General features: G+C 38.1%; 1 protein-coding gene across 2 annotated transcripts in view; it reads right to left on the bottom strand.

The window, feature by feature from the left end:
* Positions 1-20370, bottom strand: part of csgalnact1a (chondroitin sulfate N-acetylgalactosaminyltransferase 1a) — a 57003-nt gene that overhangs the window by 10245 nt on the left and 26388 nt on the right. For both annotated transcript variants that reach the window (XM_030149381.1, XM_030149382.1), the window contains exon 4: positions 16749-16850. In XM_030149381.1, the coding sequence (XP_030005241.1) occupies positions 16749-16850 (102 nt within the window). The remainder of the gene's footprint in view (positions 1-16748; positions 16851-20370) is intronic.

Raw genomic sequence — 20370 nt, 5'->3', positions numbered from 1 at the left:
CTGGTGTAATGATAAACCGCGGTAAAATTGCAGACGGTTAGTATTACCGTTTAAATTCTAATTATCATGATAACTGTGTTTGATTACAGCACTTTTAGGGGAGAAAACGCCCATGTAAAGCTATGCTTTTTATGTCAAATATTTGAGTATAGTTTTAATTTATTACAATTTTAATTGTATATACCTAATATCTGGAACCAATATTCACTTTTAAAGTCTTTGAAAAGGTTCGTTAAGCATCTGTGTGTTATTTATGCAATAAAGTATATACATTTTTCAAATTGGATTTTATGTTTTTTGTGTTTTCTGTCCTTTTGTGTTGATATAGTAGGTTAAAGTGAAAACAATAATAGACAGATGAGATAGATGAAGTTGTGCTGAAAAAAAAAGATCCCAAACATGGGTATAGTAAACATTTGTTTATATAGTATATAAAGGCAAAATCAAAAGGACTGAAAAACAGCCAAAATAGGCTCAGACCACTAAGGGTTAATATTTGAATGTTTCTGCAAAAGAAGGTACATTGTGTTTATTATTTTATTTGGTTTTTTTGTTGTTGTTTTTTTTTTTTTCCAAAATACAACTTGTTTAAATTATTTCAGTGTGTATCAGTACTTTTTGAACATTTTGAGCACAGTTTCAACAATACCGCGATAATAATGATAACCGTGATAATTTTGGTCACAATAACCGTGATACGAAACTTTCACATCGTTACATCCCTAAACTATTATAAGCCATTAAAATATGGACCGTTATAAGTAAATGAAAATTTCTAATATTTCAAAAAATTTATCAAAAATTCAAAAATCAGAATTCATACTACATCTTCTTCTGATGACTGCGAGAAAAATGATAACAATGTTTTGGCTGAAACATGAATCACCTACAACTGGACAATGGATACAAAAAATTAAACAAGTTTGTCTAATGGAACAGTTAACAGCACAGCTACAGCTGAAGACTCCGACCTTTGAAAGAAGATGGAGACCAGTATTCAGTCTTATTGGAATGGATATTTAAGCCTGGATTGTTTTTTTTTTTTCTCTCCTTTTCTTCATTGTAACCAAATATTTTATACAGTAATCTTGGGCCCAATCTCAGGACAAACGTTGTTACTCTGTACATTGGTTTTTTGTTTTGTTTTGTTTTCTTCAATAAAAGTAAAAAAAATAAAAATTAAAAAAATTAAAAATCTACAGGGTGGGGAAGCAAAATTTACAATATTTTGAGGCAGGGATTGAAAGACAGTGTATGACCAATTAGTTTATTGAAAGTCATGAGAATTTATTTGCCACAAGAAAATGTCCATAATAGAAAATGTTTTTATTCTATGTGTCCTCCTTCTTTCTCAATAACTGCCTTCACACGCTTCCTGAAACTTGCGCAAGTGTTCCTCAAATATTGGGGTGACAACTTCTCCCATTCTTCTTTAATAGTATCTTCCAGACTTTCTGGTAATAGTTTTGCTCATAGTCATTCTCTTCTTTCCATTATAAACAGTCTTTATGGACACTCCAACTATTTTGGAAATCTCCTTTGGTGTGACGAGTGCATTCAGCAAATCACACACTCTTTGACGTTTGCTTTCCTGATTACTCATATGGGCAAAAGTTTCTGAAAAGGTATGGATAATAGTGTTAGGTATGATTATGACATCAGTATATGTTTGGTTTCAAAACAATTGACGTAGTGCCTGCTGAGAAAAAACAACTAAATGTTCATTGTAAATTTTGCTTCCCCACCCTGTAAATATCTCAAAAATGTGAACAGACTTTGTTGACATTGCCCCAAGGAAGTGATGTATACAATTTGAAATGAATCCAACCAGTAGTTACGTCAGAGAAGATGTTTGAAGAAATTGCTAATGAGGACAGGGCCGGACACAACGCCTTCTCAACAGCTCGTATCGGCCGGTGAGCTAAACACGGTTGCTCTATCTAATCTGGTTTTGGTCTTCTCTCATAGGCTCATTCTTGTCTCGGTATCTGTATTCTCTGGTCCTGGTCTTGAATTGTTCTCAGTGTAGACGGTCGTGACGATAACACTCCCCCACAACCATGACATCAGAGGAAACCGGGCGCTGTGTGAATGCGATGCTTTCAAATACACCGTTTCTTTTCAGAACAGTGTTTTCAGGCCTGGCGTTTCACAGCGCTAACTCCTGACATCCAACGTGCACTCAATCTGCCAACCTTCATTTTGTTTGAGTGTCCTGCTCATCATAATGAACGGCACAAAGCCTCGTACAGCCCTAGTCTGTAGTCAGTCAACGGTGAGGTGAGAGTAAAGCAGAAACAGCTGGGTCCAGATGTACACAGCTGTGGCTTTTACTTTAACCATAACAATTCACACTGTTAGTGACTAATCCTTTACTCATGAATACACACACACACACACACACATCAGATGGAAGGAAAACTGGTTCACATGCCTCCGTCTGAGGCAAAACGAATAGGATCAAGCCTCCTACGTCACATGAAGGGATGAACGGGAGAAAGAAAACAGGTAGACGGAGTAGGCAAGGACAAGCAGACATACACAGCTTTGTTACAGGAAACCAGGATGACCAAAGGAAAACGTGGTTAGCTTGTTTTTGCTCCAGGCAGATTGAGTCATCCTCCCCACGTTTCCATCCCTCTGCTGCTTGTGTGTGTCTGTGCTGTGTATTTAATCATGTGTATTATTGAGTAAAGGCCTTTGTCTCGCTCCCCTCCTTTCAGACGCTCCCGTAAACAAGACAAAATAAGTCGATGTGTCACAACTGCACACAGAGACTGGTGTGGTGCAAGTGACTCCCAAACTGTAATCTATTACAGATTACTTGTTAGCGTTATTTAAAAGTAATTCCTTACCTTACAATTTTACTGTCTCAGAATTCTAATGCGTTACATGACTCGTGTATTACTTTTCAGTTACATACAGATTCTAGCCAATCGAGAGACCCCCCCCCCCCCCCCCCCCCCCCCCCCAAGTCAAATAACACTGGTCAACAACAAATTTATTGTTGAAGTTTTTGGAGCTGATTTAGGATAATTTTGGTGTGCTGAATCCAAAAATCACATTCATTTTGCTCAATCAGGTCAACTTTCTGAACTATGCTACATATTGGCTTTTTAACATTTTTGCTTACATTTATGGGCATTTTCACATCATATGATACAAAATTCTTTCATATTTCTTGCAATGAACGAATTCTGAAGATTTTACTTTTGCCAATTTATGATTAATGTTTTTTTTAAATATTACAGGTGAATGAAATGGCTTCGACTAGAAGATCTTGCAAAAATAAGCCTGACGTATTCTGCTACATCTGCGGTGAATACACCATTGTACCTAACAGGAATCAAGTCACAAGTTTCATAAAGTGTGCTTACCAATCTTATTTTGGTATTAATTCTTATATTTTGTGAGAAGATCAAATTTTTCAAAATCAAATTTTCCAAAAAACCTGACCTGATTGAGAAAAACAGATGTCATTTTTGGATTTAGCGGTGCAAAATGGTCTTAATTCAGTTGAAAAAACCTAGACAACTTGCAAAAAACATTTTTTTGTAACCCAGTGTAATAATCCCCCAATACAAGAGATAGGAGAGCCTTTGGACACATAAATTTGCACCCTGAAGTACATGTGGACGGATAGCTCAGTAAGTAACGCTACGGTCTATGATGTTTGAATCCCAGCAGGAACACTTGAACACATGTTCAAACAGGGTGTGTCCGAGGACGCCGGTAGATAAATCTGCAATTGATGGTGTTCTGGTCTCATATAAGTATGACTGACAGTCAGCAGGATGACAGCTAAACTACTTCCCTCTTGTATTTATTTATTTACCTATCTATTTATCTATTTTATTTATTTATTTATTTATTTTCCTCTTGAGAACTTCCACGCTTTGTAGCATTTTTTGATACTTTTCATGTGTGTATAGAAGCCCTTATTGTTAACATTAAGCAACATTGGATGACTGTCGTGTACCAAGTGAAAACTCTAATAAAAACTTAAATTATAAATCTGTAATTGATAAAGAATTCTAACTAATCATAGAAACGTTATCTTCCCTTGTCATCGCTGATCACAGGGATCATGCTAACTATCTTCTGTAAAGCAGGGTTAGGGTTAGTAATGAGCATACGTCCATGTAAACAGTGGACTGTCTTCTGCTGTCTGCGCCCATTGGCTGAACACCAACAGGAAATAGAACTGTACAGACACATTTTTAATTCCTTAAGTTCTAACGGTCTCACTGTTTTTTTTTTGTTTGTTTGTTTTTTTCATTTGAGCAATTAAATTAATGCAAGCCCTATTGAATATGTACCGGATAAAATATTACTGAAAATTCTCTAGCAACGCCTTATACTACTGTGTTACAGCAAAAAGTAATCCATTACTGTAATGCATTACTTTTGTAACGCATTACTCCCAACACTGACAGAGACATGGACATAACTCTACATACTGTGTGGAGTTTTATTTGTAGCCAGAAAAAAGGAAAACAACTCCAAAGTGGTGACTTAATATTTGTAGCAACATTTTCAGGAACATGTTAAATATTAGAAACTACGATCTTTCATCATCATCATCATCATCATCATCCCCATCATCCCCACACAGAGGCCAGGCTCCACTTCGCTCTACAGTTTATGAATCCAAACAGTCAATTTCCTTCAGTCTACTCAGTCCTGGGAGAGTTGGAGCCTCCCGCTGGCAGTAAACCATCCACAGATGGCAGATGGTGAGCACAATAGCTCTTTTTGTCACAAACAAAGTGAACCTTAACACCAGCTCCATTCATGTTTTGACTACATTTGAAATGATTTGATATGACTAATACGTGCAAACAGATAAAAATTCTACAGTCTGTGAATTCATTATCATAATTCCAGTGGTGGAACGTAATCTGTTTGCCAAATACACAACTTGCACTTCACCAAAGCATTCCCACATTAACCCATAAAGACCCAGTGCTACTTTTGTGTCAGCTCCCAAATCATTTTTTCTCTATATTTAACCTTTCTTAAGCGATTTATCACTATTTGTTATAATATTATCCTCTTTATTTAGCATTTTTTTCAGTGAAAATCAAGTATTTTGCTAGATTTAATTCACTGACCATGTAGACGTTCATAAAAGCTCAGAGTAAAGTTGATGTTTATTATATCAAAAACAGAGAAAACTGAATAAAAAGGGACATTTTCGGCGAAGATATCATTAACTGAACATAAACCAAGTGTCTCCATCCACTGTCATTTGTCAAACTTCATGGGTTTTACTGGTGAATCAGTGTTGTAGAAGACAAAGAAAAGGGACGACTCGAGCAAAAATACATCATAAACTAAAAACAAAAACAAGCATCTACAAGTACTTCCAACAGTTTTACTAGTGAATCAATGTTGTAGAAGATGATGGTGTTTCCATGGTAACTACAGTGCCTCTGAACGTCCAAATGGGTCATATCTGATGACCATGAAAAGATGACAAACTGCATTTTACACCAATTATTTACAAGTATTGACAGGATTAACAATAATAATAATAATGGATTGGATTTATATAGCGCTTTTCTAGACACCCAAAGCGCTTTACATTATTAACCCATTATTCATCCGCTCACACATTCACACTCTGATGGTGGTAAACTACATCTGTATCCACAGCTGCCCTGGGACAGACTGACAGAAGCGTGGCTGATAATTTGTGCCTGTGGCCCCTCTGACCACCACCAAACATTCATACACCAGTGTGGGTGGCACTGGAGGCAGGGAGGGTGAAGTGTCTTGCCCAAGGACACAACGAACTGACTAGGACAGAGTGGGATTTGAACTGCCAACCCTTCGGTTATTGGACAACCCGCTCTACCACCTGAGCCACAGCCACCCCAAATTGGTGGATCAGCAGGTATTAAACAGTTTACATTAGTTGATGGTTTAAGTCAGTGGTGGACGTTTGGGTCTTTATGGGTTAAAAACAGAGAGAAGCTATAATGACAGCATTATCCAACATGTAGCATCTGACACAGATCTATTATAACAAAAAAATGAATATCCTTCACTTGATATGTTTGCTGCTGCTGAACTTAGACACACAGCTCCAGACTTTCAATATTTACCACACGGCCATGGGGGTCGTTACTGGAGGGTCTCAGAGAGTCTTGATGGGCTAAAAGTTAAGGCCATTTTACATAAATTATTTACATGTACGAGGGCTGTTCAATAAGTTCATGGCCTCACCCAGAAATACTGGTTGTTATAATACAGGATGTTACATTCTTTCGTGATGGGATAGTGATGCTTGAACATCGATGGACCAAGTGCATTGCTGTAAATGGAGATTATGTTGAAAAATAAAATATAAATTATCAGTCTGTGTTGTTCTGTTCTGGGTGAGGCCATGAACTTATTGAACGGCCCTCGTATTGATAGGATTAATTAAACATGTAGAACAATTGATGATTTTGGTCAACGGTGGATGTTTGGGTCTATTCTATTGTATTAGATTTCAGAGGGGTGTGTTTTAACCACACATTTGACACTTACAGTATAGTTAATTGAAACATTTTAGATGTAAAGCAAATAATAAATTTGATAATTCCATATCCGTTTGGTATTATTGTTAAAACATCTGTGTACAACAATTGCTGTAAAACAAAAGCTGGAGTAGATTAAAAAAAATAAAGAAAATCAAAGAAAAACAAACACTGCCGCATTTCTTAGTTTTGCTTTTGTTTTGGTTTTTTTTTTAAGCTTGTTTTTATGCTCTTTGTAATGATTTTACTTTAATTAGGCTTAGGTGGTGCCAGACACGTTGCAAATCTAAAACATTCCCTTTTAACAGAATATCAGAACGCTGTGGTATTTCTAAATACTTTCATACTTCACTGGTCTGTTGATCTCTGATGTTCTGTGGAGTGTTTTGACAGAAAAAAATGTCAGGGAAAAAAATCCAGTTCACGGCTCTTTAATGTGTAAATGTAGGAATTCCTTGTCTAAGTGTTTGGAACATCAATGCGTAACCACTGACCAAGATATAAAAATGTGATCCAAGTGACACCACTGCGACAAAACCCCCACTTCCTCCTGTGTTTTACCAATAGAGCTATACTGACAGCAAATGTAATCAAAAGCATGTCTGTACATATCAACCAAACAATCACAAGCCCCTGTAATGACTTAAAGATTAATGTGTGCATATTTGAGGCTATAAGTAACACGCCCTCATAAATCATTCATTAGTAATTTTATGGCTGTGATATTTTCCTGATTACTCATTAGTTAGAGAGGAAATGTAATTGTCTCTGTTTCCGGAGAGCTAAGATTGTCCATCTATTATTCATCCTGGTAAGTGTGCACACTGGTATAAGCGCATTAGCTGTTTAAATCAGGGGTCTCAAACATGCGGCCCGGGGTCCAATATGCGGCCGACTGTAGGTTCTAGTCCGGCCCATGGGATGAATTTGTAAAGTGCAAAAATTCCACAGTCAAGGCTGTGAAACTCATTTTAGTTCAGGTTCCACATACAGACCAATATGATCTACAGTCAAATAATAACAGCAGAAGAACCTACAAAAAAGAATGACTCCATAATTTCTTTTCAGTTTGATGTGAAAAAATTTATACTACATTATGCCTATGAATAATGATAACTTCAAATATTTCTTTGTTTTAATGCAAAAAAACAACAACATTAAATTATGAAAATATTCACATTTACAAACTGTCCTGTAACAATAAAATGTGAATAACCTGAACAAATATGAACAACCTGAAATGTCTAAAGAAAATTAAGCACAATTTTAACAATTCGATCCATAATGCACATGTAGAAATGATAAGTTGAGGTATGATACTGTTAAAATTGCACTTATTTTTCTGAAGAAATTTCAGTTTTTTCAGGTTATTCACGTGTTTTTTGTTTGAATAGTCTATAAAAGTAAGTTTTTTCATAATTTAATGTGGGGTTTTTTGCACTAAAACAAAGACAAAAATATGGAGTTGTCATTATTTCTAGGTTAATATATTATTATTTTACTGGTCCGGCCCACTGGAGATCTAATCGGGCTGAATGTGGCCCCTGAAGGAAAATGAGTTTGAGACCCCTAGTTTAAATCATTCTTGCACATTTCTTTTTGCACATGCATCTGCAGGGCTATTCTGCAGCATTTTCTGACTCTATAAAATGCCCTGAAATGGCCCCACCATTGTCTGGAAAAAGTCCGCTTCAATCTACAACATGATTACTCTTCCTGTTTTTCCTGTTCTTCACCGCGGGCAGCCGTGCCCTTATTATGACCTAAATGAGCCTAAATAAGTCAGTTTGTTTACTGTGGGCGTGATAGTTTGTACCTCGTAGGGGCTAAATTGTTGGAAATTGTGTCAGAGTGAGCAGGCTGTACAGAGCTGTCATGTTGTGTCTCAGCAGCAGGGTTGATCCTGTTAGTTCTGCTCAGGACAGGGAGGGGAATCCACATTTTCTCGCTTTTGTTTCTGTCTTTCTCTGTGAATCTGTGTTTCTGTAACCGTACGTATTTATTTGTTTATGCCATTCCAGCTAGAACATTGTAGACGTGCTAAATATAGATAGGGGCAGCCGTGGCCTAGGAGAGTCAGCTTGTGACTGAAAGGGTGGCTGGTTCGATTCCCCAAACTGGCAGAAAGTTGGTGGCTGATGTGCCCTCGAGCAAGGCACTTATCTGCCCATTTGCTCCCCGGGCGCTTGATATGGCCACTGCTCCGAGTCTGCAGTGTGTGTGGTGTGTTTGAGTGATGGGTTAAATCCAGAAGGTCAATTTCGGTGTGTGGTGTGTGTCTATATACTGACAAATAAAAAATCTTAATCTTAATTTAAATATAAAAAAAGTTTCACCTGTATGTTCCTGTACGTACCCAGTCTAGGCTTATTTTAAAGTCGTCATCTTTTGCTGAACCCACTTTTACTAGTCTTTGGTTCATTTATTTGTGTATTTGGACACTAAGAGTTCATAAAGTTTGAATTTGAACCCTCCAGGTGCTGCAAAGCTATCTAGTATATTAATTTCGGCAAAAATTAAGGATGCACCGATCCGATACAAGTATTGGGCATCGGCTCCGATACTTAGTGTGTGTACTCGTATTTGTACTCATAAAAATAATCCGATACAAATGCACCGATACCACTTACGGCCGTGTGACATTCCCAGTTCAGTGCAGCAGGTACGAGGAGGAGGAATAATGTGTGTGAGTGTGAAGAGTGTGGAGATTTAATCAAATAAATGACAGTGATAAAAGTAACGCTGACTGACAGTACCGTTCCAGACACAGACAGATACAGACGCAGCGTTCTGTCCGTCTTCTGCGTACATTCCATCTGTTTTCCAGGTGTTGGCGGATGAGTACCCAGACGGAGAATACCAGTGAAACCATGGAGGTAGAGGATCTGTTCAAAGAGCCACTGTGAGTTAGAGAAAAACTACTGACACATTTAGGACAACTACCCAGGGCTGGGCCGGGGGTACGGAGCGGTGCGGACCACCGCCAGCGGAAGTGAAAACCAAACTTATGACTCATTTCTCTTTTCTCTTCCTGCTGAAGCTTTGCTTTTAAACCTTACCAGTGAAAACGCTGCAATATTAGAATCACATTAGTGTTCCCTCTGTCGTTTCTATGTTTGTTATTACTGACTTTCATCTTCTCAAAACACTTTACTCTTCTTCGTGGTATTTGTCCAGTATGGTTAATTCAGAGCGGCGCCCCCTGGTGGATTAATTGAGAAACGCTCATTCCAACACATTAAATGTCAGTAGCAGCACTTTGTTCCAGTCAGACTAATGACAATGACAATAAAGCAGATTTACAAAAAGAACTAACAACTGGAATGGGATTATTAAGTACTCGTGTCGGTACTCGGTATCAGCAAGTACTCAAATGTAAGTATTTGTACTCGGTCTGGAAAAAAGTGGTATCGGTGCATCCCTTGCAAAAATTAAATGGATTTCTACAACCAGCTTTAATTCCTTCTTAATTTGTTACATTGTATAACTCGTTACGTCACGACATTTGCACATATAAGGTCAAGACTTCCGATGAACATTTCTCAGAGTGCGACATAATTGTTTGTCAGCAGCAGCGGTTGAAGTCCAAACTGAAAATATGTCCAAACTTCGAGCCGATTACCTAAAATGTTCAGTTATTGGTTGTATTAACGAACATAAGTGGCTGAACAGGACAAAGCAGCACAGTCAACAACCTGGAGGGGGCGGGGCATGAAGTGGCTTGTGCATTTAAAGGGCCAGCGCTCCAACCCACCTTTCTGGTGTCATTACTCAGAAAGAGGGTTGAAGATGGACCTGTGGAGTTGAATGAATGCAGAATTCAGACCCAAGCAGAGCCTTTACAGTTTTTGTAGACCACAGGGAGATGTTTTAAAATGCATAATTCCATTTAAAAAAAAAAGCAAAATATCACTCCTTTAAGCTGTACAACTCTGAGACGTCAGAAAAGTAACCTTGCTTTCTGATTCATAAATATATTATTAAAAACGATATCTTCGCTTGCTCAACACACATCTTCCTGCATCCTTGGATTTCTAGATGCATTTTTTAATGCCAGCGATAAATATTAAACAACTCATTTTTCCAGTTTCTCCTGTCACCTGTCTGCTGTTTACAGAGTAAGGACGCTCGTGGATCCTCTGTGGGCTATTGTACAGACGAATAAACACCTTTACAGTGAGCTGGAGGGAATCAGCAGTCTGCTCGTGTAACGGAGATATAAATGCACGCTATAAAAAATGTAGACTTGTTGTGATCCCTCTTAGATGCAGCCCTCAGGCAAGACAGCCACAGGAATTATTAACACTGAGTAATTTCCAAAATGGGCCTGTATTGGCAAAGTGTAAAGACACACACTCGCTTTGATATGGATGTTAGAACGGCTCTCGAGCTCATCTAGGATTTTATTTTGCATTTCACCCGCTCTTAATCTTTCTCTCAATCACTTTCAGCTCCAAAACGACTCTCCTAAGAGCTGTCAAAGCTCTGAAGAGAGATGTCGACCTGTCTATGAACTGAACGAAATGCCACAGTAACATGAAAGGCTTGTCAGGGAGGCTGTTGCAAGTTAGTGTAATAGAAAAGACAGCAAAAAAGGTTACACTTTAATCACACCCCATCACACCCTTTGTCCTCCCTGAATGCCTGGACTTTCTCTTTATCTTCCTTTTAGTTTCTTCTCTCTCTCTCAGCCTCGGAAAATTTGACTCTTTTTTTTCCAGCTCTTGCATATCTTATCTTTACACCTCTTTTCTAACTTCTTTCCTTGCTGCTTTTCCGTCCTCTGCTACAGAAGCGCATTAATTCTGCATAAGTATCGATTAGTATCATGTTTAACAGTGCACTTGTTTTTCCCCCTTCGTCGGACACGTCTCTCTCTCGCTGTTTCTCTAGTTCTTATCTCTTGTTTGGGTATTTTTCTTGGGTATGTGTTGCTCAGAAACGTACATGTCACCCCAAAGGTTTTCAGTCTGAGCTCAGGCTTTGAAGTATGGATGTGTAAGTGATATACCTGAATTTCAGTAACTGATCCGGTTTTAGACAGAATCCCTGGTGTTTGGCTGTACACTTGAAGACTAGGGCTTTGATATAGTGGAGCATCTCTTCATCTTTCATATTTTCTACTTGCTTTTGGTTGTTACAGTAGAGCTGGTTTGTCTTTTGACACAATACAGCCTCGAAAATAGCACCTGTGTTGCCAATAAAGCCTTTTCATCCAAACATAACCCCCAAAACTGGGTCGATATTGGTTTGAAAGCCGGTGAAGATCCACAAGGTTTTACTCCTCATATTGTGCCAGTTGTGGCAAGGGGATTTTTCCAGTAAGGCTCATGGGAAATTCAAATCATTTATACTGGCTGCTGATAGTTTTGTAAATGCTTCAGGGGCATTTGAGTGGGGTATAAGTGTGACTCCATGTGATTTTGCAGAGAAAGACAAACAAACAGCCAGAGGTTGTTTAAGACCTAATACAAACCAAAACAGTTTTTAAAGGTGAATGTAATTTGTGAGAAGGTCAGAATGGAATCAGATCAGCCACTAATGATGCCATCACTGCTGGGAACAGGTATCGACCTATTTGTGTGTATGTGTGTGTGTCTACCTGTACAGTACCTACTCTGTGTCATGCGTGGGAACCAATCGGAGTTTCTGACCTGGAGAAAAAGGGCATTTTTGTAGGAGGTCATTCTGTCGAATCTGTGTCGGTGTCAGAGTTCAAAGTTCAGAGACTTATTTTAGAGCCAATGTCCAGTGGTGTCAGTGTCGGCCCAGATTCAGGTCTGTATCGATCAATGTTAAACCGAGAGATCAAATGTCAAACTGATCTCCGTTAACTGCTGTTAACGAAATGGTTGTATGACCATCTCATACCTTTGTTAGTCTCCCAGTGTGTATAAAGAATGATTCAAATGTCTGATTGGAAACTTTCCATTGAAGCTGAGGCTAGATGTTTGCTTGTACTCAAGGTTTTTCAGTTCTTGAACTTTTATTGTCATTATCTACAGTCGAGGAAAAAATTATTAGACCATCAACAGTCATCAAAAACAATGGTTATGCAATCCAGTCCTAACTCCTGTGTGTATCATGTGACTAAAACAGACAGAAAAGAAAACATGGAATGCCTAAAAGCACTGTTGTTGTCAGTACAATGCCATAGATATTGATGTAAGAATTTAAGTGATTTTAGTTATTATCAAGAAAACATGGAAAATGGATAGATATCAGCTCTGAAATTAAACTACTATGAGCTATTTTTGTTGTTATCATTATATTTGTCCAAACAAATGTACCTTTAGCTGGACCAGGCATTAAAATGAACAAGAAATTGAACAAAACAAGGGTGGTCTAATAATTTTTTCCGTGACTGTATTTCCCTTTGCTAGTTCACCTTATAACTTCATAATTATAATTGCACACAGCAATATTTTTGCACTTATTTATGTATATTTCTTTAATTGTCATATTGATAATATATTGTTTAGTACATATTGCACAAATTACTGTTCTAACCGTATCTTAATAGTGTTTTAGTGTTTATTAATTATTATTATTTAAATTTTTTTTCAGAGCTATATATATGTTTGTATATTTAGAGCTTTATATACAGTCGTGGAAAAAATTATTAGACCACCATTGTTTTCTTCAGTTTCTTGTTCATTTTAATGCCTGGTCCAACTAAAGGTACATTTGTTTGGACAAATATAATGAGAACAACAAAAATAGCTCATAAGAGTTTAATTTCAGAGCTGACATCGATCCATTTTCCATGGTTTTCTTGTTAATAACCAAAATCACTTTAGTTCTTACATCAATATCTATGTCATTGTACTGACAAAAACAGTGCTTTTAGTCATTCCATGTTTTCTTTTCTGTCTGTTTTAGTCACATGACACACACAGGAGTTAGGACTTGACTGCATAACCATTGTTTTTGATGGTCTAATTATTTCTTCCGTGACTACATATATACATATAAATGTGGGTGTACATATATTTTTTTTTTCTCCTTTTTTTTTTTTTTTTTGTTGTATTGGCAGTTTCTTTCCAGCTACTTTTTATTATACTCCAATGAAACAACTCTAACACCCAATAATTTCCCCCTGGGATACAGAGAGACATTTTGATTTAATAACTATAATCCAATAGAAAATTAGTGGGCTGAACTGAAAAAGAGGGTTAGTTTAAGAAGACTCACAAATCTCAGTCAGTTCTGAGTAGTTCTGCAGGAGGAATGGACGGAAATGGAAAAAAACAATTCTCATTTACATGTGATTCGACAAGATAATTATGAATATCCATCCATCCATCCATTCTCTTCCGCTTATCCGGGGCCGGGTCGCGGGGGTAACAGTCTAAGCAGGGATGCCCAGACTTCCCTCTCCCCAGACACCTCCTCCAGCTCTTCCGGGGGGATCCCGAGGCGTTCCCAGGCCAGCCGAGAGACATAGTCTCTCCAACGTGTCCTGGGTCTTCCCCGGGGTCTCCTCCCGGTGGGACATGCCCGGAACACCTCCCCAGGGAGGCGTCCAGGAGGCATCCGAAACAGATGCCCGAGCCACCTCAGCTGGCCCCTCTCGACGCGGAGGAGCAGCGGCTCTACTCCGAGCTCCTCCCTGGTGACTGAGCTCCTCACCCTATCCCTAAGGGTGCGCCCAGCCACAATAATTATGAATATAATTATGAATATTATGGTGTAATTCTGTGGTTAAGTCCTCCTGAAACTTACACACTGAACCTTCAAAGACTAAGCAAGTAACATCAACAAGTGGAATACGCTGTTTATAATTACATTTTCATTCATGTCAAAAGTAATATTACAGTTATATGAACCATTGTGGATTCATTGCCTTTGAATGTCATTTCTACTTACAGAAGGAGACAGATAAAAACAAACACTGGTGGTGAGGACAGAGCAGTGTGATCTGCAGTTTCACCACTAGATGTGACTAAATATTACACATTGAAGCTTTAAAACAGTGTAATCAACATACAAATAAGGACAGAAAGTAATTTTCACACACAGCTCTATTTAAAGGCCACGCTGTGATTATATCATTGCTCATACTATACGTGTTTCTGCATCCAAGTATGAGAGCTTGGATACTCTGATTAAACCACCGCAAAAACCACAGGTAGTTATCGTCCAATGATGAGAGCCATTCACTCCATTCCCTTACAGATCCACAGTCTAAAAGCCAGATAAAAAAGAGGAGTACAGTGCTTGATTACAGGCGCTGATTCGCACCCAGATAAGCCGCTACATAAGTGATGAATGCATTGTGAGAAGAATATAAAAAGGCTGAAAGAGTTTGAGGCAGAGCCGTGTGGTGAGAAAAAAAAATCACTGGACAATGGACTGTATTCAACACCTTTCATTCACTGAACCTTCACTTACTTTTTCTCTAATAGTTTTCTATTTAGTGCATCAACCTTAAAAAAACTTCTCAATTGCTCTTTGGACAACATACAATCAATTATATGGCAGGTTTTTGATATTTCTGTGCTGTTAATGCCACATTCACAGGTTGCAGTTTTGCCTTCTTCACTATCCGTTCAACAGTTTTTTAGTGTATTTAGTGCTTTTTCTTTTGCTTCACAGTTTCCCCTTCAGCGACAGCAGCAGGCAGAGACACACAGAGACAAAGAGACGCTGTGTGATACTGGAGATAGTCCGACAGATTCAAGGCCGCGCACACACACACAAAAAAAAAGCCTTCAGGGCTGGGAATCGACGACGATCACCATAGCAACCCCCCTGAGGGAATCTGTGGCTCAATCCACAGTGGATCTGACTTCTGATCAGCTCAGTGCGATGGTCTCCTTAGAGGAGTGGGTGTCCATATGAGAGGAGCGTGACTCACAGATGATCACAGGCATGTTGTAATTTATCTGTGTTGACTGGTGGAGGTGGCCGAGCTCTTGGCGCCTCGGCATGGGTGGCACACTGCTCCATTATTCATCAGACAGATGAACCGGCTATGGCAGGACGCCAAGCCAGAAGGTGTGTCTTTTCATGTATGTGTGTCATGAGAGATACTTAAAAAGACCCCAACATCCACAAACGACCAAAGGCATCTACTGATCTAAAATGCTTAATAACTTCTGATCCACTAATCCTGTCAATGCATGTCAATAATTGGTCTAAAATGCAGTTTGTAGTCTTTTCATGGTCATCAGATATAACCCATATGGATGTTCAAAGGCTTTGTAGCGAACGTGGAAACACCGTCATCTTCTAAAACATTGATTCACCAGTAAAACCCATGGAGTTGGATCAATGACAGTAAATGGAGACACTTGATTTATGTTCAGTTAATGACATATTTTACCTAAAAAGTCACCTTTTCTTCAGTTTTCTTTGTTTTTAATATAATAACTGTCGACTTTAACCCTTTCATGCATGAATTATGAGAACCTTAGTCAAAATTCTTTTCTTGAGTGTTTTTATTCCTCCTTGAGCATGAAAAAACCAATGCAATCGAGTTTTTTTTTTTCATTGAGTTACAAAAATGTCCGTGCATTATATTAGAAACGTGTTTAAATCCCAATATCAGAAAGTGATATGAAAACAATGAAATAAAAACATTTTTAATGCTGCTAATCTGATGTTTTCTCACATTTTAACATATTCTAATGCTAGTTATTACTCACTTCATGGAGATAATATGCAAAAAAAAAAAAAGTCTAACAAATAACAACTGATTTACACTTGAACATGTTAGTGCAGATCAGGTTTATCAAGAACAGCAAAATTACAGTAATGGTATGAACTGCAGTGTATGAGATGATGCGTACGCATCCACTGTGTTGGCTGATATGAAACTAAAACAACAACACCCATAAATATACAACAGTTTTGAATAACTGTCCACTGTAGTGACCACTATGTATGAAAGGGTTAATCTGAGCTCTCATTAATATCTACATGGTTAATGAATTAAATATAGGAAAATACCTGATTTTCACTAAAACCAAAGCAAAACACAGAGTATAATATTACAATAAATGGTGATATTCACTTCAGAAAGGTTAAATACAGAGAAAAAAATCATTTAGCAACTGCCACAAAAGTAGTTCTGGGTCTTTATGGGTAAAAAAAAAAGGTTTTTTGATGTACTGAAGGGTGTCAGAGCTGTGTGACTGAAGCAGCATTCATTTCATTACACAAATGAAGTTTCATATTTGGCCTCTGATTCAAAGATCTGGCTGCGATTCCACCCACCTGGATGTGTTCTCCAGAGTGCTGCGGACCTCGTTCATCTGCTCCTTCCCAAAATACACCACTGTCAGATGGACCCGGCCATCCTGGCGCACACAAACTTCCCTACAAAGACACACAAATACACAAAGGAAGGAAGACGATGGATGAAAGGGTTGTTAGACTGAGTACAGGGGAAGGAAGAGCGCTCTGATCAAGTGAGGGTTTTGGCAAAAACAGCCTCAATTTGGGGTACTTTTTTCTAGACTAGGGCTGAACTAAACACTGTAAATGTTATTTTTACTAACTATTTAGTGCTAAATGTGTCTATTATTTGTGTTTTAACTATGTAATCCTGTAACTGTGTGTTGTATTTGCCGGTGTCTATCTTGACCAGGACTCCCTTGTAAAAGAGGTTCTTCACGATATTTAACTTTACTTTTTTTTTACATAAATATCAAATTTCTTATTTTTCTGTTTAAATTTTCATTTTTCACTCATTTGTGCTTTTTTTCTACCTATCTTTTTCTCTGTTGCAGTTGCAGCAGTTGTATGTTGCTAAATGGTAACTGTGAAATTCCACCATGGTGGGATAAATTAAGTCTTATCTTACCTTATCTTATATGAATAACATTTCTATAGTGCTTTTCAAGGCACCCAAAGTACTATACATTATTGATCCATTATTCATTTAGTCTCACATTCTCACTCTGGTGGTTAGGGGTGTAAGAAAACATCGGTTCTGCAATATATCACGATATTTTATTTCACAATACTGTATCGATATTAGAAAGTACTGTATCGATTTTTTTTAGGTATTTATTAAAATGCAGATATTGTGGAGGTTCATTTTTGTTTTTCTTTTTTGTTTATGTGAACAGGATCTTAAATTGTAATGTCTGTAAAACATAATTTAAGTTTTAACACATGAAAATTTTGTGATACAGCATTAGATCCTGTTGTGATCAAATAAAAATGTGTTTAGTATTTGTGCATATTTCTGGTGTAATTCAATTCTTCAAGGAAATAATCATTTAAAAAAAGAAACAAACAAAAAATTGCCCTTTTAACTGTGTCATGATATATTGTGATATATCGTATCATGATCCTAGTATTGTGATTTGTATTGTATCGCCAGATTCTTGCCAATACCACCCCTACTGGTGGTGGTAAATTACATTTGTAGACACAGCTACCCTGGGGCATCCTGATGGACGCGTGGCTGCCAGTTCATGGCAAATGGCCCCTTGGACCACCACAGATCATTCATACACATTCATACACCAGGATTTGAACCACCACCCCTTTGGCTATTGGACGACCCAGTCTACCTCCTGAGCCATGGCAGCCGCAGATCTTATCTTATCTAAATCTCAATGATATTTTTCCCTAAATAAAGGTTAAATAAATAAAATTTTAAAGAAATTAGTCAAACAATAATTCCGACAGTTGATCAAGAAGAAAATGTGAATAAAATATATTGGCCTGCATGTTGGTGCATTGTCTTTTCGTGATTTTGAGCTGCGGAATTGTGTTTTTGATGTACAGACTAAATGATTAATTCTATAATATAAGTAATCAACATTAGAGTTGTGATCCTGACTCTTGTTTGCCTCAAACAACGCTACGTTTAAGTGCCGGAGACACCAGGTGGGAAAGGCTTGTGGGCGCTTTGATGCAGACATGTCGAATATATCACGCTCATGTTGAAAATGTTTTCCCTCCTTTACCAAACACTTGCACATATGCACCGACACACACGCACATTTTTGTCAGATTTTTTCTCCCTAGAAGCATATGACGAGGAAAAACCTCCAAAAGATGAGACATGAGATGTTTCAATACGTGCAAAGGATAATAAGTGGTCCTGAATAGTCGAAAATGTACATCATTATGTGTGCCGCTGTATAAAACTCGCTATCTAAATGCCAGCATTATTACAAGTAAATACATTTTTAGGGGAAATTGGATATAACATTATTTATCTTCTCACTGGGTTCACGGGGTAGTAATTACTTCTTCATCTAGAAAATGTTCTATTAAAAACTGTCTGCAAATGTTTATATTTAGTTTGTGTTTTTCAGTGCATCCATATTTATCTTTTCATTTTGTTCTCGCAGCAAAGTATCACAGAGCATCAGTTATTCTCTTAGAAAATCCTGCTGAATAAAAACATTTGATAAAGACATACTCCAGCTGGTCAATCTTATCAACCCCCTCAACACTCACACATTGAAAACACACCTCTGGTATGCCTTTAATATGGATGAGGCTAAAGTGTTTGCTCAGCGACTCGCCGACTCTTTCAAGTAAGTACACTTCTAGCCACGCTGTATATGAGCTACTGCTGTTCTGCCCGGGGGGGGCATTTTAATGGGCTGCAACACTGCTACTAAGCAGGATTTACCATGTAAAAAGAGCTGTGATAAGCAGCAGCAGCAGCAGCAGGAGCCGTGCAATAAATCAGAGACGTTAAAGAGGACGTTTCCTGCACAGATGATGACAGACTGCAAAGATGAAACATGCAGGTTTTGCTGTTAACGTGATGACTTTATTTGCTTGTTTGAATAGAAATTATTCAAAACTCACATATTGTTACTTTCTTTTTCTTAACATTGTTGAGTAGAATTATTACAAGCAAATGACTGAATTAGACTTTAAACCCACATAAAGTCATATATTTAAAGCCCCTTTTACGCAGCACTTCTGTTACGGCAATATTTCACCATTATTCCACAACGACATCTGTGTAAATGAAATGGTGGGATCATTTGGTCCCACCTCTGTCACGGCTCTGTAATGCCTCTGGAGGTAGTAACAGAGCTGTGATAAAGGTGGAATCATGATTCTGGAACGTTACGTAAAAGGAACACCTCTGGTTCCACAACCAAGGTGTGATATTTTGATGACATATTGCGTGTGTGACCCCCACGCCGTGAGGATTTAAAAATGAGTGTGGGCCGTGTACAATAAACAAATATATCAATGTGACCAGAACAGTGTTAGGCAAATTACTTTAAAAAAGTAATTAGTTATAGTTACTAGTTACTTTCCAAAAAAAGGAATTGAATTAGTTACAGAATTGCTCCTTCATGAATGTAATTAGTTACCAGGGAAAGTAATCATTGCATTACTTTTTTGAAAAACCTTCAAATATGTAAAAGGAAACTTATTTTTGTGCGTGTTTCACGGGCCAGTTGTATAGAGTAGAACAGCAGACAGGTACTGAATACCATAATTGTGGTGAGGCTGGGGTCCACCAGGGCCTGGCTTTCCACCACATAAGTGCATATCTGCATTTATAGAGAGAACATGCTCCTCCAGTTAATCCCACATATCCACTTTTTTCAGTCGCTCCTCTCTGATCCAGCAGTAAATGTCTTCAGTCCAGTCAGTCTGACTCCCACTGATAGCTCCTCCCTTAAATTAGCTGCGCACACAGCTGCATTCAAGTGAATGGGGTGTGCAGTGGACAACTCAAAATCGGACATGTCATTAGTCGCTCAGGTGAAGGTAGCGTGGACAACTCAGACTCATGGACACACAGGTGAAACATGAAGGCAGTGAATTTGAATATAAGAATGGCTCGTAAACGAACGGCTCACAATGAATCGGTTCTTATCATTCACTGAAAAGAGCCGTTCAA

Source organism: Sphaeramia orbicularis, chromosome 12 (assembly GCF_902148855.1).
Source record: "Sphaeramia orbicularis chromosome 12, fSphaOr1.1, whole genome shotgun sequence".
NCBI lineage: Eukaryota > Metazoa > Chordata > Actinopteri > Kurtiformes > Apogonidae > Sphaeramia > Sphaeramia orbicularis.
Note: the sequence above shows the minus strand (reverse complement) of the source record. Positions and strands in the feature narration are given on the sequence as shown.